This window comes from Dromaius novaehollandiae, chromosome 1, assembly GCF_036370855.1.
Source record: "Dromaius novaehollandiae isolate bDroNov1 chromosome 1, bDroNov1.hap1, whole genome shotgun sequence".
NCBI classification, from domain to species: Eukaryota; Metazoa; Chordata; class Aves; order Casuariiformes; family Dromaiidae; genus Dromaius; species Dromaius novaehollandiae.
In genome coordinates, this window is record NC_088098.1 from 64956092 (window position 1) to 64981252 (window position 25161).

Below are 25161 nucleotides of genomic sequence, written 5' to 3' on the forward strand. Positions count from 1 at the left end.
TTTTTTAACCTTAGTGATTGCTTGGCAACAAGTGCTAGTCAAATAAATCTTCAAGGCCTATTTCGAGAAGTCTTTTGGCATTCTTGTATCATCTTGTATTAGAATAATTTTTCGCAAGCATTTGGCCTTGTATGAGTCCAAATGTGATTAAGCCTGTTGTGTTGACTCCATGTCTCTTTGTGTTTGAGCGTCACTCCGATAATGTCATGGATTTAGGTGATGTAAGGACATGCTCTTAGGCAATATGGCAGTTAGGGCAGTATGCAGGGGCAGTTCTATTGCTTCAAGCTGGTAGAAAGAAAAACTGGTAAAACTTGTTGCTAAATGGCTAATGCAAGTTGATCAATCCGTGGAATTAATTATCATGTACCTGTTTGAAATGTTGTAAACAAATGCATGTGGAATATCAGATAAGGGGTGTGTGTGTGTCTGTAGCTGTTTAAAAACAGCTGCTTTTCTAACTTGGCCTTCTTGACTGTAGCTACAGCTTCAAGTTGGGTACAATGTGCTGTACTGAAATTAGTCTTTTGCAAGTTGCCTTTTAAAATGAGATGCCCAATAAATTTATTTTAAAAGTGTAGTTCTTGTTGCATGCGCTTTTCTCTTCAGATCAGTTTTGCCAAACTGCAATGTGACAAAGTCCCCGTGTTTCTTGCACACAAAAAGAATTGTGAACCGGCTGCTTTAAATATGACAAAAGCAAGATTTCGGTGGTTCAGTCGCTTGCTGAATACTTGTTCTCGGTTTTAAAATCCACTTGCTCAATTAAACTTCTTCATTGGGCTTCTTGTGTAGCTTTGTTATCCCTTGGCTTAATTCTCATGGGATGATAATTCTGATGCTCTTGTGTTTACCAGGTAGACAGCTGTGACCATTTTAGATGTTACTTTTCTGATGGAGGCTACTGCCTGTGCAGCCAAGTTAGCAGAAAGGTGGGTGCACCATCTGCTCTGCTGTCATATTGTAAACCTACCTTCTTGGACGATTAAAGCAGTGCGCTGTACTGAACTTGGGCAAATCGTGTATGACTTAGTTTTGCCAAGTCTGTTACCTGCTCGTTAACACCTCTCTCCACTGGAGATTGGCAGGCAGCTGAGGGGATGTAACATTAAAACTGCTAGAGTATTTGACAGAGCCCAAAATTATCATGCAGTTGTCATATGTAAATGAGGTTAATTCCTTAAAGGAAGGGGTACTTTATTTGTGGGATTTTGAGGGGTAGTATTTTATTACAAGATTGTCATAATGTAGGATGGTAAAAATATAAAATGGGGATTTGATATTGGCAAAATTCTGCATCTTTTATTGAGTACTAACATTCCAGTCTAATTATGCACTCTGGCAAGTTAAAACCTGTTAGATGGGTTATCCTGTTAGTCATATTTAAGTGCTTAATGCTACAATAATAGAATGATAGGAAGTGTTTAGTACAAAATGAATAGATTCTCATTCAAAGTGATTCTGCAGTCATGCTTGAGCGCTAACTCCTTCTGGTTGTTTCTGGCATTCCGGTTATTCTGTCTTCCAAGAAAACAGGTGTCAAATTATGTCTTGACTGGATGTTGAAGTGACCATCACACAGTGATGTACAGGAGAAATCGGCAACTAATAATACTCTTGGATGAGGGCTCAGATTGACAGGTTGCCATCAATTTTTTTTTTTGAAAGTTTAATCTTTAACATCTTGAGTTAAATTTACCCCAAATCCTATTTGCAATGTAAAGTGCAAAATTTAGTTACTCTTCTTCTGAGAAGATAACATGGCTTATGGTTTTCTGGGGGGATTATGTATTTCTGATTGCTGTGACAGAAGGCATGGCATTTAAATCTGTCTGGTCTAGTTTCTTTTACAGGTAAATGTACAGACCTATTACTAATAGTATTTTGGACGTTAGTTTAAGCAAGGGAAACAACATAACTATTGTGTTTACTACTGACCTCTTTGCACCTTGTCTGAAGTCTGTTGCTGCTTGAGTTCTCCTTGCTTACTGCTACCCCTGCAGCTGCACCAGTGCCTAATGTTTTAGTGAAATCTAGCCCAGTCAATCTGAAATGAGTCTTGTAACCACAAAAGCTGAGGATTGTAGAATGCCTGTGATAAATAGTTTACTTTTAAATGGTATTAACATCACAGCGTTTGCAACATTGGAAGAATAATTGTAAAACACCCACCCTTGTGCTTTTATGAATTTATTGTTGTGCTGGAGCTTGCTTTGTCACCTTTCAAAGGCAGATGTTTAACCTGTGTTAAGGTACAAAAGCATTAGCAGTGATGAGATGAGAATTCATTGTCCAGCAATGTAAAAGTCTATACAGATAGTCCTGTGGGAGCTTGGGCATACATAAAGGCAATCTTAGCTGTTCAGTAGCTTTTCGGCTAGCCCTAGCTGTTTAGTAGCTTTTCGGCTAGCCCTAGCTGTTTAGTAGCTTTTCGGCTAGCCCTAGCTGTTTAGTAGCTTTTCGGCTAGTCCTAGCTGTTTAGTAGCTTTTCGGCTAGTCCTAGCTGTTTAGTAGCTTTTCGGCTAGTCCTAGCTGTTTAGTAGCTTTTAGACAACTTTTGTAATCTTTAACTTTGGTTTAGTTCTGTAAACTGTTTGTCTTTCAGAGCCAACACAGTATCAGCCAAGCCGAAGCCACAAGAGGAAGCAAGAGTATTTGAGAAGGCTCCCAGCATCTCATGAATGAACTAACGGAACTCGATAATGCTGGTTCTCCAGAGCCAGGTCTACGGCTCAGGAAAGGACACATGTCTAGCACTGCAACAGAGTCAAATATTGAAGAGGACAGCTCTGAGCAGAGGCTTCTTCTAGTGGAGCCACCTCTGTCTTCTGACCAGGAAAATGTAAGTTGTGGTCATCTGTTAAGTTTGCTGGGATAAATAAGTTTTGATTTAAGTGCTTCAGTGCTTGAAATAAGTTCCAGAAATGTGAACTGAGAGCCTGCAACAGTTTTGTGCCTATGGCTAAATAATTATAATAAACGAGGAAATTGTCAGAAATACTCAGTTGAATATGTGGAAACTTGGGTGGCAAGACTGGGCATAAGTGTAAGCTGACCAGCTTTGTGTTTCGTATTTCCCCCGTAAAGAAATGGAGTTCTTACTGTGTCCTTCTTTTTCTGCAGAGACAGTATTCATATCAAACATTTTGTGCTCTAGCTGCCAATTAGGTATAAGTGGAAAGAGAAGATACACTGACTATGGTTTGAATATAATCTGAACCTTGGCTGGTTGCTATTCTCTTGGAGAGTAGGAGAGAGAAATCTGCTTACTAACCTTCCTATCAGAATAATGACCATACTGGATTAGACCAAACATCACATCACTCAGTATCCTATCTCTGATAGTAGCCAATAACAGACTTGTAATGAAGATTATAAGGACAGGGAAGCATGTTGTGTTACTTCCCTAGGATCTCTCCCAGCCTTCGGCAATTGGTGGGTCAGGGATTTCCTGAGCCAGTGGCACTGTTTCTGAATTTTTGCTTCATGAGCCTTTGTAAACTTCAGCAGCCACAATATCCTGCAAAAAGGCATTCCACAGCTTAATTAGGTGTTGTATGAAGGTAATGTCCAAGCATTGGACAAAAGTACTCTCTGGTTGGAGAGTTTCAGGGCTGTAATTAATGCTTCTTCCAGGACATATACAGATGGATATCAGCACAGTTAAGTGGAAGAGACATTCAGCTTAGACTCACCATTACATTTATCATGGCTTAATGAATTTACTGTATCAGCTTAGTTAAACAGCTCTGTGTTCTTAGCCAGCAGCAAAAACATGCTGATGCTATGTAGCATAGCCTTCAATGCAGAAGAGTAGGACCGTTGCTGTAACTGCCTTTGCCACAGGTTCTGGGTGTGCACATGGACCATTGCCATAGTTCAGCTAACACAGCCTTTGCTAAGCTGTCTCAGCTTTATTAGTCCGAGGGCTTACTGAATTTAGCTTTAAGTGTCCTTGTAATGAGAAGTCAAAACAGGTATTCATGGCTAACAAGCCAAGTTGATGCAAGTCGTACGCAGCTATGAACTTCTACAGTACATTCTCAACATCATAATAATAGGAAATGCACACAATCTCTTTCTTTGCATTATGTGGAAAGTCATAATGCATGTGTATAACTTGTGTCGAGTCCTAGTGACTGGATCTGCTAAGGTCAGATAAAAGTTTGAGTTGCACTAGCAGATAGTTTTAACACATCTACATCTAATCTGACAATGTGTTAGGAGTCATCTATTTTAAAGGGTGTTCTCTGCCCTATGTGACTTCCTGGTTTTGGGGGTTTTTTTTGTTTTTTTTTTTTGTTTTTTTTTAAGCCTAATCTTTATTCCCTTGTCCTCTGTATGTTTTCTTGTTTTTGATACTGTGGTGGTATTAGTTTTTCCTCTCAAGAAATGGGATGCTTGATGCCTTGGATGAAGCATCCCCAAACTCTCTGCTGTCAAATGCACTAATGTTAGCTTGCCAAATGGCCTTTATTTTGTGACATACTGCAGTATTCTAAATAATCTAGAAAACACATTATGCTATATAAGTCTGAGTACCGCTGTTACTCAAATACATTGACATGCAAGCTAGGATTTACTTTTTGCTCTACTGTACATTATGGCTATGTGAAACAGTCTCAGTGGAAATGACTTATTAGTTCAAAAGCATGATTTTCCTCTAGTCTTGAAGAGGCTGTTATTAGGTAATAGTAATGCAAGGCTGTCACTGTTCTGTAGATGGCAATGGTACCTAGGCATACAGGCTAAATATAGCCTTGTGAAAGGACTTAAGTGGTGCCCAGTATATTAGTATTTTATTAGTCAAATGCAACCTCTTTGAAGCAAAAAGTAACAACCCAGGAATTTATATGTTGGAGAAGCAAAGTGGATAAGAGCTGTTTAATGTCTTCATCAGGACATCCATGATAGTGTAATAAGCTTTTAGATGCTTCTACTTACAACAAGCTAATGGTATTGACTTTCTTGAATATCATCCTGTAAAGTTATCCTAATAATTATGATACTTCCATAAAACTTATTGGGCTTAAGACTTGAGACATTATTGTAAAAGCTTATATTTTTGTCCTGTGATAAAATTGCATTGTTCTCTTCTCTTGTCTGCATACAAATATTTGATCATACTAGCTTATTTATATCCTTGCAGCTTTTTTTAATATATCAAATCTGCCCCAAACTTCCCTTCATGAGATTGCTTTTCCTCTGCCTACTTGTGTATTGACTTTCTATTCCTCTCGTAGGAGGAACCTGTCTGATTTTGTGGTGGGAAGAGGTTTGGGCAAGTTGCATAATCTTTTCTTCCTTTTTGCAACTTTAAATTTTTTCCTTTCACTGTGTTACAAGTGTTACGTATATGTGCTGGCAAAGCACTCTTAAGCAGGTGCTTCTCTCCTGTAGCATGCTGGATTGTCTGGCCTTCGTGACAGCATCTTTTCTCCTTTTCTAGTATTAAATGTCTCAACTGCTATTGTAATTCAGGCAGTGTCATAGCTCCTAAAGAAATCCCTCTTACTGTGGCTTTGTTAAGCTGACACAAGCAAATGCATGTGACTTTTTATAACCTGATGAATGGGCTCTTTATGCTGCCCTAAAAACCTGTGCTTGACTCTTTCGTTTTCTACTTTAATCCGTCAGTGACAGGAGGTGAACAAAAGAACCATTTTCTTTGCCTTTATTCCAACCATCCGACTCATGTTCTTGAACTGTGTTTCCTTTCTTGCAGTTGAGCTGCACTGTGCAGTTGTCTTGTGTGACACAGAAATGCCTCCATGAAGTGGGGGCCTATTGGTCTGAAGGGTTTGATAATCTATAGTAGCGGTTTGGGAGGTGGTACGCATAGCTCTCAAGTCATCTGAGTGGATAGAAGAAACCTTGGCAAATATTCAGCTGGATCACTTCTCATGGGGCATGGGCTTTCACTTCAGGTGGAATTTGACCTCTGACAAACTTCTTGATACTTGCATGCAGCTAGAGAGTCTTTTCAGGGCCTAAATACCAAAATAGCTTGAAGGAGGGGGAGAGAAGGACATAACAGACTTTCAGATATAAAAGAAAAGTTTAAGAGTAATTGGAAGGTGAGTAAATCACTCGCGGTTCTTAGCTGGGGTCATAGAACTTGCTCAAAGCCTTTTCTGTTACAGAACTGTGCATGTATTATCTATATAGCCTACAAAAACAGCTTTCACAAAAATATGCATGTAAATTTGTGGAATGGTTAACTTGTCTCTATGGTGGATGCTATTCTAATTAAAAATATTCAGTTGAAGTCTTGCAGGTCAAAGCTTGACATTTAAGCCCTAAAAGTAGTCTCCCTGGAACTGATACTTGTAAATTCTGCCTGTCTTTTAACTTTTTTCCTTTATAGATCTGCTTGCAATCTTCTTGCCTGTTTGAAACTATTAAGCTTTTTTCCATCTAGCATTTTACTAATGGCAGTTGGACTTCTGGTTAAAAAATTTGCTTCTGCATTTGCCTTTCTCCTGCATTGCATTATAGGTTTTGTTGGTTGAGATTGCCTTAGGAGTGGGTGTGGGAGAGGCCTGGCATAATAAAATTTGAGGTCTCACCAGAACAGGTTTGCTTTTGTTTTTAAGTGGATTATATTTAAACTTTCCCACTCCCTAGATTTCTGTATCTGCTCTTACATTCCTCTATTTATGCAAATCTTAGGGAAGAGTGTTATTTCTTTGAAAGCATGTGAATTGGCCTGTTTCCTTCAGGTCAAAAAATCTTAACGTCTGAATTTCTCCTTCCTTTGCTGTTCTAGGCACTGAAAGTAATGCATATTTGTTCTCAGACTACTAGTTGCTGAAGCAAGTGCTTATCTTTCCCTGCAATATGCCTTTTCTTGCACAGAAAAACATCTGTGGATATACAGAACAGAATATCTGAGTACTTCTGTTTAAACAGTATGAAGACACATGATGTGTCTATGGAGATGGTTTCCAGGCTCAACAGGCTTCAGTTGTTGGGTAGCTGCCTGGTCATCCTTAACTGACAAAGATGCTAATGTGCCTACTTTACTAACAGGCTTTTAGAGCTTGAATGTCTGTAGAAAAGAGAGAGCTTGATGACTTGGTCAACCATGAGTAGACACTCTTCTGCCCAAAAGTCTGGTAATGTGGGAAAGGGCTGTGTCTGTCTCTGTCCTGTCTCCTGGAAAGCTCCTGGGAATTAGCAAGAAAGTTGCAATAGGTTATGGCTTCTTGAGTTGCAGCTGGGTTTGACTGTCTCCTTTTAAGTCTGGGAGCTATGTGAGAGGGGATGTGTTGGTACTCTGAGTTTGTTGCCTGCCAGCTGGTTTTGTAACCATTCCTTGCTGTGCTGTGTGTTGAAACTAGGAGAGAGAGGGAGTGGTTTTGTTTAAAATTCACTGGTGCAACTATTTTCCTGGACAAAGGTTAGATTCCACAGTTCTTTTCCGTTGTTCTTATGGAGATCATATCTGCCTGATTTGGGCAGTAATGGGAAGGAAGTGACAGCCTTTCAGTCAGGGTGATACAGGATTGTGCTGATGGGTTAACTTGCATCTTCCTCCAACAGCTCTTCAATTGCCCGACTTTGCTCTTACATGAAGTTCAGCAATATTCTTTCTTCTCTCTCTCTCTCTTTTTGGGGGGGAGGGGGGGGAACAGGCACTTTTTTGCACAAACCCAGAGCATTCTTTTTTTCTTAGTTTTCTACTGTCAGGATTAAAAATGACAGAGAAAATGGCATGTGAATATCTTCTGTGGCAGATGCAACTTCTACGGGCCTTTCTCCAAAGAGGGTACTGATGAGCACATGTGGGCACTGGGGCCTTTAGTCTTTATCCAGTACTGAACATTGACAGAAAATCAGTAGTTGCTACTGCTCAGCTTCAACAAACCCTTTTCATCTGAAGGCTTTTAACAAGGCAGCTAATTCTAATAAGGGTGTATTAGCAAGGTTGCTGAAGCCAAAATGTGACTTTCCTATGACTGTTTGCTAAACAAATGTTGAATGTTAGTGCTTGTTTCTTTAATGAGTGCCAGCAAGCAATCACCCATAACCAGTTGTATAAAACTGTTTCCAAGTGCTGTATTAAATGGAGTGTAGCTTTTATAAGAAGGTGACCTACAAAGGAAAAATACTAAACTCCAGGAACCTTAAAGCACTTAACACTTTGACCAATAGGCTGCAAGGGTCTCTGGCACAGCACTAATAAAAGACTACTTTTTTTTTTTCTTTTTTGGTCCCATGACAGCAAAAACAGCTTTGTGCACCTTTGTGTTTAGAGGATGGATGTAGTTAGCCTTTTGGCAACTGTGGTGTGTCTACATTTACAACCCTGTCAGATTAAGAGCAAATGTAACCTCTAAATAGCAAAGCTGTTCTAAAGTAACTTGGTATGTACAAGAGTTAAGGGAAGTCAAGGAAGGTCTTTAGGTGCTGCGCTTTTCCGGTTGATTACTTACAATCCAAAGAACATAAGCTGAAGAAATTCTGAAAACTGTGCCCCAGGATTTTAGTAGAAATCGCATGGCACTGCCTGCCACTCCTTTCCCTTTACGAAAGACCAGTTAGTAAAAGGTCAATTGACAGAATGGGCACACTGAAGTTGCTGAAAAAAGCAATCTGGCTAGTTGAAAAAGATGTTACAGGACTGTGAATAGAAAAATAGTATTTTTATGTTAAAGCCTTGAACATATCTTGGCCATTTTGCTGAATGCTCTCAGGTTACTGAATCTGGCAGGCTGCCCCAAGAAACATTAAATGACTTGAATGTCATGTTAAACACTATTATTCATTCATCTGATGTGATCAAGATAAACAGAGCAAGAACTTCAAGTTCATGTCTAGACTTTGTGACTTCAGTTTAATATAGGGGATAACAGTGGTATTGTAAATGAGGCAACACATGTTTTCTAACTTTTATTTTAAAAAGGGAATTGTATATAAGTACTGAGTTGTATAATGTCCCATTGACTTAGGGTTAATCAAGCCATTCCTTTTTCTGAACAGTCTTGCCTGTGGTACAAAGGTGTTTTCATACTGAGGCAAAGTTCTTCCTGAACATGGATCAAGAGGAGAATGAGAGAACATCTGTCAGCAGCTGAAGGAAGCAGCGAGAACTTTAAAACAGAAGCAGACTGAATCATGCTTTGAAAATTCCCATGATAGTAGCTTTAGGGCATCAGTGACATCTTGATAGTGATTTGGCATCACAAACTGTTGAGCTTTCAGCTGTGGGATTTTCTTAACTCCAGAAGTTAATACCATGTAGGTATGTGCACTGTGAGTTAGGCCCTCAAGTAACTGAGTGATGACTTTGCCCAAAAGGGAGCCTTATCACGGGTGAGTTCTGCCCTTTCTTGGTTTAGGTGACTCATGTTACAGTTACTCGTGTCATTAGTTAGCACATGCCCTTCTGGTTCTGCTTCAAATACCATACAACCAATGGAAGTTATGAAATTTCTGAAAGAGCAGTCCTGAAAGCTGCTGAAAGTTTTGAGACTACAGCAGCCCATGGAAGTGTGTATTAGTTTAACTTTCCTTATTCCATGCCTGCTAGGGTTCTTAGGCTCCTTTCTAGCTGGCTAACATTACCAAAAGGGAGACTAGAGGTCATTTAGCATGCAACTGATAAGTACCGAAAGGACACTCATTCTTGAAAGTGGTCCACAGAAAGTAGTCTACAGCAGAGCTCAGTAAAACAGGTGCTGATGCTCCCTTTGTTTCTGTTATGCTACCTTGAGCTCCTTAAATCTCTTGGTGATCTGATTCAACTTGATAATGTAAAGGGAAGCTGAGGCAGCAAAAATGTAAGTAACTTCAGCCAGATTAGCGGGTAGGATCAGCTAATCAATCCAAGAGTCAGAGTGCCAGAAGCAGTGAGACAGAAGGTAGGGGTGAGGGAGACAGGACCACTTGTGGTGCAGTAAGCTTTATGGGTTGCTTCATTCAAGTATGATTTCTGTTTCGGTTTGCACATTGTAATGAACACAGCACAGGTAGATGATTTTTTTTTGGTGAAATTGCAGTCTGAAGTAATGAACAGCAGCTTGCTTCTTGCCTGTACAAGATCATAATCATGTGCAAACTCTAATTAAGCTTTCTCTAAATCTTTAAACTGACTTCAAGGAACTACATTTGTACCATTTGAAGTCCAAAGAATACAGCTTTCTCAGAAGTGGGCAAAGAGTTTCTGAAATCTCTTTCTACTATTGTGGCTTGACTTCTGGCAAGCTTTTCCATGGTAAGTGCATTAGTAAGCAGTATACCTGCTAACAGATTTGAAAGTGATCATATAGAAATTGTTAACCTGCCTGAGAAGGATAAGCTGTTGTAGTAGGCATGTGTATTGAATTTACTAGACCAAGTTTTGTTGTAGTTTTGTTGCCTGTTACAAAGTCTTTTGCTATGTGATCTGATTTTTCTGGATGGCATTCAGGCAACAAATTCTTGTATTAAATGTAAACACATATTATGGCTTCTGTGCCATTGCTATAGAAGAATGAGATTTTAATGTTAAAATAAACTTATTAAAACCAGAATGTGTAGGACAGTGTGCAACTGGGCTCTTAAAAAAAGGTTTCTTGCTCTTGTTTGCTCCACTGCTTTAAGTCATGGTTTTAGCACTGAGCCTTTTTCATCCCCACCAAAGGATTCTCTGAAACTCCTGTTTAGAACAAGATCTGTCTCTGGAAGAGTATTGCCTGGAATCCTGGACAGAATGATATAATCAAATCTGCTCTCTTTCTTTTTACCTTCTTGTCTATCATTACTATCACAAAGGGATCTGAAAAACTTCCCAAAATAAAATACATATGCTTAAACCAGTAGAACTATCTTCCAACTATCGTCATTTGTCCTTCAAGTTTAGTTTATTTTCTGGTATGATTTATTCAATTCAGGATCCGTTTATACATTTGTTCCGTAGTTTACATATCAATAGGTATCCGTGCTGTTTGTTGGTAGTTTTCACACTTTATGAATCTGCAAAGGTGGTAAGTTGAAAATTGGAAGGATTAAGTTTCCATGGAATTAGATATCCAGCCCCTCTAGGGTGTAAGTATGTAGGAGCCATGATTTCTGATTTGTGTGAAAGACTGGCTCTAGGCGTTGCTGCATATGTGCAGCAGAAGAATGGCAGATGATGATGATGATCTAAGTTTGCTTGTTGCAAGTGAATGAGGGTTTTCATTTCAAAATCAAATATTTCCAAATGCCCTACAGACTACTTAGAATTATTTATTCAACTTTTTCGATTTTTTTTTAAAAAAAAGCAGTTGAGTAAATTTGACAACACCAAAAAGCATCTGAAATATTAGCTGAGGGGAAATCCTTTGAGCCAACAATCTGGAAAGTACAAAGGCAAAAACTACTTCTGGAAGTACTTGGTTCAGGATATAGGATGCTGCATTAAAAGTGGGAGTATTTGAGTTTTGTTTTGGGCTCTCATTTCTTGCACTGTTGTAGACAAGTGGAATTATTTCCCCTCTCTTTCCCTGGAATGGTCAGAATTTAGAAACAGTTGAAAAAGGGTCCTAAAGCACATGATTACTTATGTTGTTATGTTCTAGAAGTACTTTTGAATTACTGATGTGATCAACCGAAGAATAGAGAATATAGTAATCCTAAGATAAAAAGGAACTTGTCACAGTGGAAACTTTACAATAACAATATGCCTTCTGAACAGAAAAGTGGTAACTTTTTTTCTTCAGTCATTGCCTGAAGAATTTGAAGGTCAATAGACTCCTTCAGATTTCCAAATGAAAAATGGCATTGGTGTTGCACTCCAGCTATATATTTCCAACTTCCAGCAGGCATAGTTTACTGTTCTTTAATGGGATATCAGAGGAAGGAGTTGAGAGAGGACAGATGTTCCAGCATGGACCTCATTTTTCCTCCTTAGCAGGAGCTTTAGTTTTTTCCTTGAATGCTAATTTTACAGCTTAATAGCAGGAAGGAGATAGTAAAACCAGTTCCATTTTCTGGCAGTAATCTGGACTGTATATATGATACGAATTCCTTTTATCACTAAAAGAAGCTCAGTAATGATTTGTTTGTAGGCACTTTGCCAAAATGCAAACATTTTGGATTAGCTCATAAATAGCAGTGCTCTTCAAGCCCTACGGTCTGTTCAAATTAAGTCTTCCTATCATTCTAGAAATGGGAGTATGTAGGGGAGGGGGAAGTGGTCACTTTTTGGCTTTGAGTCACTGGGCAGACTACAATGAATACAGGCTTTGATTCAGTGAAGGACCTTTTTTCCTTCAGTCTACCCGGTTTTGTAAGCTGATCACTAACTTCACTGCCCTGTTCAGTTGGTTATTGTGTGGTGCCGAGGGAGGGGATGGCTAAAAGGCAGAGCAGTGCATCTTACATCGGGTGCATTGGAACTTAAATATCAGCCTTGCCTTTCCATAGGATATGATCTTGGAAACTGAAGATTTCTTTGGTTTGTAAGGGTATGCAGATTATCATAATGAGTGTCTCATCCAGACCTTGAGTGAATTATAAATAATATTGAAAACTGAGAATCCTAAAGTAGAGATCCATTAGTGGAGGAAGCTAATAAAATTGATAGCGTGGGAAATATGTCAGTAAATGTTCCTGAATGAGAATGAAACCAAATTTGTTTGTTACAGGCTTTCTGGTCCAACAGGATGTGTGTGTATATTAAAAGGATGTTAAACCTATTAAGGTATCTGTGTTACCTGATGCCTCTCTCGACAGAACTATGATGTAAGGGAACCTCTTCAAAAGCTGAAGTTACAGGGGGCTACTACAACCCTCGGATGTATAAATAAGTATTAGCATGTCATTCCTCCCTCTCCAAAAAAAAGACTGAAGAATCTGGATAGTTGACTGTATAAATTTGAGGTCTCCTTTTGTTTATTAAAAAAGTTTAAGGAGCTCTTTCAGATAACTTATTGACGGAAATAGTTAACAAGGCCTTACTCCTATGGAGAGAGCTGTAAATGTGGGACACGTATGGCAAGATCTGATTTCTGATGCAAAACTCAAACAGGACGTTATTAATTTGAACATTCATGCACTTTATTAACGAATTAACAGGAGGTTATATATTAAATTCTCAGTCACTGTAGACTGAATTACTGATAATTAATCTTGATATAAAGTTGTTAACCCTGATATGGGAGTAGGAGGGACAAAAAGTGTCAGGGCTTGTGGTATGGAGGAGACCAGTCTGCAAATGGATTGTGGGGTTTTCTTGCCTTGGTCATGAGGTATGTGGCAGCTTTCTCTGTCAAGCTTAAAGGGTGCAAAAGGCTCATTCTCTCCTTTCTTGCTTTCTTAAACTTGTTTACCTTGGAAGCTGAAGCATTAAATGGAGTTGCTGATGGGCTATGAACATTGTAGTAGGCAAAGAGGAATGTTGATACCCCCCCCCACCCCCCCCAAGAATCACAGAATGGTTGAGGTTGGAGGGGACCTCTGGAGATCATCTAGTCCAACCCCCCTGCTCAAGCAGGGTCACCTACAGCACGTTGCACAGGATCACGTCCAGATGACTTTTGAATATCTCCAGAGAAGGAGCCTTCACAACCTCTCTGGGCAACCTGTTGTAATGCTCTGTCACCCTCACAGTAAAGCTGCTTTTCCTCATGTTCAGTTGAAACTTCCTGTGTTTCAGTTTGCCTGTTGCCTCTTGTCCTGTTGCTGGACACCACTGAAAAGAGTCTGGCCCCATCCTCTTTACACCCTCCCTTCAGATATTTATGCACGTTGAGAGGGGATCTTCCCCTCACAGTCTTCCCTTCTCCAGGCTGAAGAGGCCCAGCTCTCTCAGCCTTTCCTCATTTGAGAAATGCTCCAGTCCCTTCATCTAAGCCCTTCGCTGGCCTTGCTCGAGTAGCTCCATGTTTCTCTTGTATTGGGGAGCCCAGAACTGGACGCAGCACTCCAGATGTGGTCTCACCAGGGCTGAGTAGAGGGAGATCACGTCCCTTGACCTGCTGGCAATGCTCTGCCTTGTGCAACCTAGGAATGCAATCCTCCTTTTTTTCTAATGGAAAGCTAGAATGTATCATATGTAGGTTACTTGCATGGTGTTACTTAAATGGGAAGTCAACATAGTGTAGAAAATTGCCAAATCCAGTGACTCTTTCCTATATAATTGCTAGTGATACATATATCAACTGAAAATCCAGGCTTATTTTTTTTCTTCCCTTCCATAGCTCTCAATGGGCTTTGGGGATATGGATGTTTATTTGTTTGAATTTTGTTTAAAACTTTCCAATGTCTGTCACTGCTTTCTAGCTGGAAGAAGTCCCATACTAGTTTTTGGAATATGTTGAAAGTCAAATAGAAATGAATGTGTCTTTTACTGGATTATGAGGTAAACAGAAGTGTCAGTTAAACAGAATAGAACTCCAGATTTGAACTGAAATTTGAGATGAAGCAATTATAGCTAGGTTGATGGATTCCTGCCCTTGGCTTGATTTTTCTTATCCTAAAATGCCAGATACGTTATAGTGGCACCAAGGCAGGGGTAGTCGCATTGAAACGTAGAATAGGAATTAGTCTATCCCTAGAGGTGGATAGGCTATAGGCTCTAATGAAGTGTACCTTACAGAACACCACTACTTTCTTCCAAACTTGGGGAAAACAAGTGCAAACTGTATAATACTTTGACGTGTGCGTTGTTCTGAGATATGTGAGAGTGTAAAATAAATATTAATATCTTTCCTGATTGTTTTGGATTCCTTCCTCGGCACAATACAAGGGAAGAAGACTTCTTTATTTGTCAGGACCTCAAATAATCATAGTTTTGTATGTTAAATGTTGCCTTTCTGTCCATCTTCCTACAAAATATTTTCCCTCTTTCCCCCCTCCCTTTCTCTCTAGAGTTCGGAGGAGGATAACCACAATGATGAATTGCCTCAAGAAGATGAAGGGTTTATGGGTATGTCACCTCTTCTACAAGCCCACCATGCTATGGAGAGAATGGAAGAATTTGTGTGTAAGGTAAGAGCATGTTTTAAAAAAAAAAAAAAAAAATCTACCCAAGTAGTTTCCTTGTATAGGAAGTTCAAATGACCAACAGACTATATACCTGTAGCCACTGCAGTGCTAATGTGGAGAAGAGCAAGTACACACCATCCCAGAATGGGCATCTCTTGTTGTAACGACTAACATTACAGCTTTTTGGGATCCCAGACTGCCATAAATGAATAAATTGTAAAGCATGGAACAATAGGGGTTACAAACTGAAGCAGAAGCTCTAAAGCTGATTGTGCAACTGAGCCTCTGAGAAACACCTGTGACTGGAAGGCAGAATAAATGCTTTCTCCAGCATTTCTGGTTTAAGGCACTTTCATTTACAAGGCCAATTTTTCCCAGGCTGCTTCAGACTTGCAGATATTTTGCTTTCGCAGCACCATTTGCATCCATCATAGAATTAGCTTTGTCTCTTACCCAAGTGGAGGCGGGGAGGAAGGGTTCTGTAACGTATATTTGAATAAATTCATTGTAAATTTTGTAAATATTGCTGACCTTGGCTCAGTTTTTGCTGCACTTTGAAGTCACGGTCTGTGCTGGTCTCTGGCCCCTCTTTCTTGGTGAAAAAGTCTTGCCCCTTCGTACACTTGGTCCTCTTGGTTTTATGAACTATTGTTTGATGTTTTTACAGAGGGATGCTAGTTACCAGGTGTTCTTCTGTGTTTTGTTTCTATGCATTCTTCCCCTTTTTAGATGTTTGTAGGGTGGTTTATGTAAAATGAGTTCCCTCCTGCTGTTCAAAATTCAGATTTTTGTTCATGAGGTAAACAAGTTAATTCTCTTGTTGGGTATATTTTAATTTGTTTTTGGAGCATTGTGTCTTTAACTGGGATGGTTATTCTGGTTAGTTTTGTTTTGCTTCTGGGAAAGATTGAGCAGAACTGATTAAAAACACTGTGAACTCTTGATGTTGAAACTGAAATAAGAATGTAGTTTTTAAACTTAGTGTTGCAGGATTCTTCAGGCTGGCTCCTGTATTACTAGCCAGATGGCAAATCCAAGGAACATTGCAGAAATGACCCCGGTACATAAAGCACTTCTCTGCCCCTCTACCTGGCAGTGCTGCTTCTGAAGCCAAACTGAAGATTATATGTATCTTATGTCACTGAAGCAGTGCTAAGAACAGCTATGCACACTTTTTCATTTGGAATCGGCTGTAAGAATAGATGTGTGCACACGTTCTTTCTCTCCCTTAAGAAGAAATCTGGCAGAATTGGGAGAGTCATGGATCTGTTGCCTTAATCTGTTATTGCTTGTTCTGGGCATGTGGGAGAAATTTGTTCCCCCCCCCCCCCCCCCCCCCCAACTTGGATAAGGGATTGGACACTTCTCACTGGACTCTTGTCCATTCATGCTTTATAGCTTAAATTAGTACTGATGAGTAGACTAGCTATAGGCTACTTTACTCAATTAAATGGAAGAGATGATCTGTGAAAATCTGTATAACAGAATGTGCAGCTAGATTAGATGCTTTCCCTTCATTAAGCAACGAAAAGCCCAATAGCTTTCCCATTTAAATGAAGTGTTGAGGTATTTCTTCCTGGTGCAGCTCAAGTTTATAATGATACACTGAGCTGAATAGGGAAGACTGACTTAAGCATTATATTTCAAGTGTAAAGTCTTTCTCAGAGATGTCCCATTGATCCCTTTCTCTGTTTGCTGCACTAACACGTTAACTTAGAAAATCCAAATTAGTAAAACCGCTTTTGCCATACATTAATGGAACTCAATTGCCTGTGTTCAACCAAACCCTTCTAACCTCCAGGTATGGGAGGGCCGATGGAGAGTCATCCCCCACGACGTTCTGCCTGACTGGCTAAAGGACAATGACTACTTGTTGCATGGGCACAGACCACCCATGCCTTCGTTCCGGGCTTGTTTCAAGAGTATCTTCAGAATACACACAGAGACTGGTAACATCTGGACGCATCTTCTAGGTATTTTCAATTTATTTTAATGGTTATTGGTCTCATTACTCTTTTTTCTTTCAGAGCAAGATAAGGAGTAGGGTGTAGTAAGCATTATCCTTCCATTAGTAACCTGTTAGGTTAACTTGCTGTCCCTCTCAATTTTCTCCCATCAAGGCTGGATGGGACTTTAACTGTGGCATTCAGCTTCCTGATGGTTAACAAAATACCAATAGATTCTATTCTGAAGTCCTATAGGTATTAACTGAGTTCACGTTTCTGGGCGCAGGTACACACCTGTATTGCAACTTGTTTGAATGCTTTTCAATTTGCAAGGAACTTTGAAGGAAGGGGTTTCTTTGAGCTTCGGAAAAGACCTATGTCCTTCTCCTTTCACATTTTGCAACAGGTTTTTTGTTTGTTTGTTCATAATTTGGGAATGTCCAGCCAACTGTCAGGCATCTTGCAAAACAAGTAAAAATAGTCCATGCAGGTCTGTATTGTTTCAGTCTGAGGCAGAAATATGGTTGCCTAAATTAAGTAGGGCAGTGCTTTATTCAGTATGTGCCATTAGTTGTCATGCAATTCCTGTGTTCAGTACTCCCAGACATTAAGATCATTTTTTTTAAATAAAAGCTTTCAGTTTGCATGAACTTGACACCTTTCTGCCTTATTGTTATTCAGGATGTGTGTTCTTCCTGTGTCTGGGAATCTTCTACATGTTCCGGCCAAACATGTCCTTTGTAGCACCTGTGCAGGAGAAAGTGGTTGTTGGATTGTTCTTTCTGGGAGCCATACTTTGTCTCTCCTTCTCCTGGCTCTTCCACACAGTTTATTGCCACTCGGAAGGTGTTTCTCGGCTCTTCTCCAAGTAAGTGTCTAGAGGACAGGGTTGGGCCCATAGGAAACTGTTGGGAAAACAGAGATGGGACTCCTGCCTGGAGCCGCAGTGAAGTTGTTGTTCATTACATGACTGCATGTATTTTAGAACAGAATTGAGTTGAAATTCAATGCAGTTTCTTCTAGTCATTGTTGCAGTGTGGTGGTTTTTGTGCTGCCATTTTAGTCTAGAAACTATTCTTCACCACTGTTTGGCAGGCATGTGCATATATATTACTGCTGTAAGTAATATACCTAGAGTTTAGTTACAGGACTCTGAATTTTCGGTGTGACTGTCACTCACTTCTGTCATATCAAATTATTTTGGGTAACTTTGAATCTTAAATTTTCTTCCATAAGACAGCTTCACCATGTGTATCAAGATGTCTTTTTTTTTTTTTTTTTTTTTAGTTTAGCTTTTTTGTTCTTGTCATTGTTGTTTTACTAAGCATTCTGCTTTGGCTAGATGCTAAATACCTTGTATTTCCTAAGACTGCTCAACCTGGGATTGTGAAATCTGCAAGACCATCTCTAAAATAACCCACTAACTAAAATCCTTTACTGGAGATTTAACTTCATCTTCTCTTGCAGGAACATTTTATTGGGGAGTGGTAAAAAGCAGCGGCTGTGGGAATTTCTTTTCTTTACTGATGTCTAGAAAAACAGCTTGGCTGAAAAATTGTGACGTTATTCCCCAGTGGTCACTTAAGCTGATGCCTTCCTAACACATACTTGTCAGACACAGAAGTGTTTGTGTTGGCTGTGCTCTCATAACATACTGTGTGCCTTTTTTTGTGTGCTCAGAACACTGTTTCCTCATCCAAAGGTTTATCTGAGGTTCCTTCAAAAGGTCTTGATCTAAAGGCTGCTATATATTCTTGCTGATGACTGTCCAAAAATAGCCTTACTAGTTGCCTATCAAGGTAATCTGTTACTGTAGTAAGGCATTGATGGAAATTTGCAGTCAAGGAATAAGTTGTGATAGTGAGAATAACTTCATTTCACACGGATAAGTAGGCCCTTGGTGTAAGTACTGGAGAAGAGAGTGTTTGTATGAGAACTTCCTAAGTTTCATGTTTTAAATCAAATTGATTTTTTTTTTGTTCCACTTTAGGCTGGATTATTCCGGCATTGCACTTCTCATTATGGGCAGCTTTGTACCGTGGCTGTACTACTCCTTCTATTGCAACCCGCAGCCTTGCTTCATCTACTTGATTGTGATTTGTGTCCTGGGCATTGCAGCCATAATTGTCTCACAGTGGGACATGTTTGCAACCCCTCAATACCGGGGTGTAAGGGCAGGTAAGACCTGAAGTTAATTGTTTTGCTTCTTAACTCTCTTCCCTCCTTCCTGCTTATCACTTGAAAAAACAGTCTTGGGGAGAGTGTGCATAATCTTACAGAACGCTAATATTCTTGGATTGGGAACTTGATGGGTGTTCTTTCAGCATTGATTATAGCCTCCTGGATGCACAAATAACAGCTAGCACAAGTACTGGAAGTGCATTTCTGAAATGGTCAGTGACACGTAATAGGAAAGATAGTACAGGGTATTTCTGGCATTATCTAGCAGTTTTGCACTCTGGAAAGCTTTACTCTCTGGAAAGTTTCTAGCATTATCGAGCAACTCTGGTCCCTAGAAAAATGATTTGCTTGGTGTATGCATGCATACATTTCTTGAACTGCTTGTTTTGTTTCTGTAATACTAGGCTCAGACACTAGCAAATCATCTGAATGATTGAATTAATCTGAATGATTTGTCTAAATAAAATACATATTTGAGACAGAGCCCAGCTTTTCTCCTCACATGATCAAAGGAACCAAAATAGATTTTGCTAGAATCTAAATGAGTAAACAATATTCTCATACAGGGCAAATGAACCTCAGATGCTACTCTTTTGTTTCCTAGTATTACTTGTACACTAAAATGGTAAATAATCTCCTTGTTGTCACTCCTTGTTCTCTTGCTCCTGAGAGATTGTGGTAAAGTGCAACATAGTTTATGTAGTCTCAGTGCCCTCTACAGTCCAAGAAATGTAACTAGCTCTATGTATATTAAAGCTGGCAGACACAGTCGTTAAATGAAATATTTCAGTATCTGCAGGAATGTTTAATCAAATAACTTTTGGTATATCAAGGAAGTCTCTGTATTCTTTAGCTTACTTTCCATTAAAGCTATCCTGGGGATCTTCAGCTTCAAGAGTTGTCACTTTTCTGCTACTTTCGCAAACACTGAGTGAGCCCTCCATTGTTCTTATTTTCTTCTTTTTTTTTTCTTTGTCTCCCTTTTCTGCCACTATGTTCAAACCTGACTCTCCTGCCTTTTTTTAACCTCCTAGGAGTATTTCTAGGACTGGGTCTTAGTGGGGTTATTCCCACCCTGCACTTTGTCATCTCTGAGGGGCTCCTGAAGGCAGCCACAATGGGGCAGATAGGCTGGCTGGCACTCATGGCATGCCTGTACATCACTGGTGCTGCACTATATGCTGCCCGCATCCCGGAGAGATTCTTCCCTGGCAAGTGTGATATCTGGGTGAGTGTACAAAATGACTGGTGAGGAGACCAACATGAAAGACAGCTCCCTTTGAGGCTAGAGGATGCTGTTTTGGTGTTTTCCTATAAATATTGAACTACTCCACTGGGAGTGGCAACTTTGCGTGTGTGTGTGTTGAGGATCTTACAGGCACATGTGTTACCTTGGGAAGCAATAGCCCATGGTTGCTTCCAGTGTGTTCCCTAGGATCCCCACAGCATCTGGCTTCTCATCCTGTATGTCCAGTGAAAATATTGGATAGAGCTAATGAACTTTGGAGGGATTTCTGGTCCTGAAGAAGGGAAAGTGGGGTGGGTGAATGTGGATGAGGAAAAGGGTCATGAAGACTGGGTAGAGGAAATGTGTGGTGAATGTGGAGAAAGAAATGGGGTGGAGCGAGACTAAAGATCAGAGGGGGGTGGGCATTTGAGAAAGATGTCAGGCCACTGTACTTCCATTAGACTAGTTTAAGGCACCTAAAGAAGACTTCAGATGGGAATGGTGCCTGGATTGAGTGGCTTCTGCACAGCACCAGCTTGCCAGGTGAAGAAATACCAGAGACATTTTTGTTTAAATTGCCTAACAAAACCTTGTTATGATATTGAGTTAGGCTCCAAAAGCACTGGTGTGCCTCCAGCTCTTTCCAAGCTTCCCATGGAGCCTGCAATGCACACTTACAGAAATTATTCAATGCCATTATCCATATTAGTATGTCTTTCTCAAACAAGGGTATGCTTTGTCATGTAGCTCCCTCATGGCTTTTGTTCTGCTATGCTATAATCATTAGCATCCTGAGCATACATTCAGAACATCTGGTTCTTTCAGAGTTTTAATATAACATTGCATTGTTTTTCTGCTCTGTTTCATTGTGACAGAGAAATAAAATAATGTTTTGAAAATCTACTCCATAGAACTCATGCCCATGATCAGAGCAGAGTTCATACCCATTCACTGTGTGACATAGCCCCTCTAATCATAAACCGCCAGTGAGTGGTGTGCCCATTAGTTGTTGAGGGACTAATTTAAAAAGTACACTTTTTAAGCCTTTTGGCCAAAGCTCTGAAATTATCTTTGTCTCTCACCAAAGATACGCTTGTAGCACTTGTATAGCATTTGTTGATTGATCAGGTGATTAAGTTGACAGTGGAAAGGGTTGTATAGAGAATTTGCTTCTTTCTTTTGCTAATGATAGGAGAGGGATAGGCTTAATACAGGATTTAAATAACTTTGCAACTTGTGACTTGAGGCACTGCTATGTGTTACGGTATACTTCAGTTGAATGTATGGCTTTTTTGAGAGGCAGAGCATCATTAGAACCCAAAATACCCCGGCTGAATGGAAGTATTTTGTTTTTCGCAGTTCCACTCCCATCAGCTGTTTCACGTCTTTGTAGTGGCTGGTGCTTTTGTGCATTTCCATGGAGTTTCGAACCTTCAGGAATTCCGTTTCACGGTTGGAGGAGGCTGCACAGAGGAGGAGGGAATGCAGTAAAACCAGCCTTCAGCCCAAGATCGTAACCAAAACAATACCGCAAGCGCGGTTGAAGCATACTGGCTAGCAAAATGAATACCTAAGAAGAATCCAAGTTTCAGCTGATGGAGCATGGAGCTTCACGGGGATTCTGACTAACCAAGATAAATTCTATACCTCAAGCAATGGAATGAATCAATTTGAAGACCAGGAAATTCTGAAGCCCTAATTTATTCTTGGGATCTACAGATTGAGCTACAGAGGACCCTTTTCAAATCGGCTTCTGTTCAACGCCATATTTATTTGTAGATGTTGGGAGGGATAGCTTAGCAGTTTCCTTTTTTTTTTTTTTTTTTTTTTTTTTTTTTTTTTATCAAGGTTAAATTTATATCCTCTTGGAGGGTTTGGGATTTGATTTTAGATGCTCTTTTGGGAGAAAAAGAAATTGTAAATAAGATTTCTAACTTTCTGTTTAAATAAAATTTATATAAATGTTTTAAACAATGGGTGGGGGGAGAAAGGGTTTTTGTAAAGAATGCAACATGCAAGTACCACACACTGTTTCAATTTTGCACAAAATAAATGACTGCAGGAGGACCAGGTAAAATTCCCAGGAGTGAGGTATGTTGTCCCTGCAGATTTTTCCTGGTGGCCAACATGCCCTGGGCAATATGGGGTCCTGGCAGTACTTGGCATAGGTTCAGTATGTGTGCACAAGGGCTGTGAAGGCTGGATTAATCAAGTTGTCATTTAGGTCACAGTGTTAGCAAGTTTATTTACTCAAGTTACTCAAAAGGTACACCTGAGCCCTGCTCAAGCGTGTGGGACAGCTGCCTTCCAAGCTTGTATAGGCCTGTATGGTTTTGGGTAATGGAACCTACAGTAAGTTGTTTTGGTTCTCACCATCTGAATTGGAGCGTGATGGGATAATGGCGTGTGGAATGGCAAACAGACCAACTCCATCAGTGCCTGTCTACACCCAAAGGCCTCAGCTGAGTACGTGGTTGCTGTCTGTGGGCCTGCCCTGTTTTGTCTGAAAAAAATGGTGGTAATGCACTTGTCAAAAGTTGTTGAGCATGTGAGAGGAAACAGAGATGGGGTTGAGATAGACAGGAAAGAAGAAGCTGTGTTCTCTAAGACTTGGAGTTAACAGTTACTGCAGACCTGAAGCACATTTACCTTCTCATGTGTTAGGCTCCATATGCCAAGGGGGTTTGCAGGTTTTTCTTTTTAAGAGAAAAATTTACAATCAGCCCAATGTGGTTCCCTTTTTTTTTTTCTCCTCTCTTTAGGTCTGCTCTGCTTCCCATCTGTGCTTTAGCAGTGGGATTCCTGGTATTGCTTAAAATCTAGAAGTAGAGTTCAGTTAGATTGCTGTGGAGCAGACACACCTCCTGTATAAGGGGAGGCATATACCCTTCTCTTGTTTAATTGATGTAGCTTGATCTTTGGAGCCCAGTCAGTAGCCAGACTGAAGGAGAATCTTTGGAGTTGTTAGATGAAACTTGAACGTTTTGTTTTGTTTGTTATGGCACAGCTATTGCTTGGAGTATTTAGTTGGAATTTCAGAGCAATTACCTCTCTTGTAGATGAGTTGAACAGCTCATAAAATGTTTTAGTTCACAAAGCAGGAAGGTGTAAAGGTGTTTTTTTATTTTTTTTCTTTCTTTCTTTTTCTTTCTTTTTTTCCTTTAAGTCTCCTGCAAGTTTAAATTTTCATCCTTCAGGAAAAAATGTGAATTGCAAAGATCTTCCAGTACCGTGGATATCCCTGAGTTTTTCAGGGAATTACTTTGCATAATGGAGTCAAATAGAAGCAGAATGACTTCCTAAAATTTACTGGATATTATGACTTCACCTTGAATGGAATCTGTTTAAAGCCTTTGAAAGCAAGGTCAGCTGCAGAAAGATGTGTTGCAGCAGTGGCTGTAAGATGGAGGGATGTGTTCTCAGTCGGATCACTACACTGGCTGCCAGTAGGCCAGGAGGAGAAGTTTATCATGAGTCTGTGTGGTCCTAAAATGAAATAAAGAGCAGTATTAACTGGATGCGAGGGCTAATCAGCATTGGCATCCCTGACAAAGATGTAAAGAATTGCCTGGCAGGAAATATGCTGTTATCTGAGAAAAGCATGGTACATATCAGAAGCAGACTTGTCCATAAGGCACTTCGGGATACCTCTGTATTGGTACCAGCAGAAGTGGCAGTCTCCATCCTGGATCATCCCACGCTCACTCCCTGAAGGGTGATTGTAACCTGGTCCTAACAGCACAGAACTATTACAAAAACACAGTACTCCACCTGCTATTCTTCACCCCATCAGTCTCTCCGTTCGAGAAGTTTGTGTGTTCCAGTAAAAACAACCTAGCTGTGCACTTTTCTGTAGCTCTTGCTGAGAACTCTTCCCAGGTTGGCACCTGAATGCCTTACTCTCAGCAGTCAGAGGCTTGCTTGCTCTGTGTGCAGGTTATTGCCATAGAATAGTTAGGACCTACAGCTTCTTTCCTTCCCCATTAAATAGTGGCCTTGTTCAGTATATTTCTTTTTAAAAATTGCTTACTGTTGGAAGCAATGAAGCACATTCTGGGGTTTCGATGGTTGGGGACTCTGGTGATGGTTCCATATAAGATGGGATCTTATTACTTGCTGTATTCTTAACTTCTGCTAATAAAAGAACCAAATGGAATATTGTCTAGCTTGGATCTTTCCATGCTGTGTATGACATTTGAAAGAGTTGCTCTTGCTTTCCTCCTTCCCAGTGCTTGCAGCCAACACTTCATAGGTAAAAGGCTTCTGCTGGTCTAGAAACCAAACTGATGCTCAAAGACTAGGGTTGAACTAATGCTTGCTATATGCCTCCTAAAACAGAGCCTGGTGGCTGGGAGATCGTGTGACTGAAATGCTAGTGCTGCTATGTGGCACCTTCTTGATATCTACAAGTCAAGCGAGTACATGCCTAGTCTTGCCAGTAAGATTTTGGTACTGTTCAACGTTTAAACACTGCAGCAGATAAAGATGTCCACGGACCCTACTGCTTCTTAGTTACAGTAATAATCTTGACAGAAGTTTGCTACCCAAGGTCTAGACTTTCACTTGATGTCTACTGGAGCTGTAGCCTGTAGTGTGGAGAAAGGAGGTATCTTTACGTGTGGCCAGTGCCACCACTTCATGAGGCTGCCCATCATAAGAGTTCACCTGCCACACAGTGAACTGAAGGAATAGCTTGGGACAACATTTGTCATGACCTGTGTCTGCTTGTCTTTGACCTCTGCTGTATTTAAAAAGTAACTTAAGGACAAAGTGGGATTACTGTTTCTTTTAAGTTTCTTCCTTTATTTTGGAAAGCTTAGTTGAATCCATGCGTTAGAATCAGGACCTAAA

General features: G+C 40.1%; 1 protein-coding gene across 7 annotated transcripts in view; it reads left to right on the forward strand.

Moving 5' to 3' along the window:
- Positions 1–24466, forward strand: part of ADIPOR2 (adiponectin receptor 2) — a 44021-nt gene extending 19555 nt beyond the window's left edge. For 3 of the 7 annotated variants that reach the window (XM_026116956.2, XM_064515077.1, XM_026116958.2), the window contains exons 2-8: positions 2606–2842; positions 14839–14958; positions 16757–16928; positions 17583–17769; positions 18892–19079; positions 20117–20310; positions 21670–24466. In XM_026116956.2, the coding sequence (XP_025972741.1) occupies positions 2678–2842; positions 14839–14958; positions 16757–16928; positions 17583–17769; positions 18892–19079; positions 20117–20310; positions 21670–21801 (1158 nt within the window). In that variant the 5' untranslated portion in view covers positions 2606–2677 and the 3' untranslated portion in view covers positions 21802–24466. Of the gene's footprint in view, positions 1–857; positions 933–2605; positions 2843–8985; positions 10220–14838; positions 14959–16756; positions 16929–17582; positions 17770–18891; positions 19080–20116; positions 20311–21669 lie in introns of those variants that run through there. The other 4 variants (XM_064515090.1, XM_026116957.2, XM_064515089.1 and 1 more) reach the window with 4 other exon arrangements.
- The last annotated feature ends 695 nt before the right edge of the window (positions 24467–25161 follow it).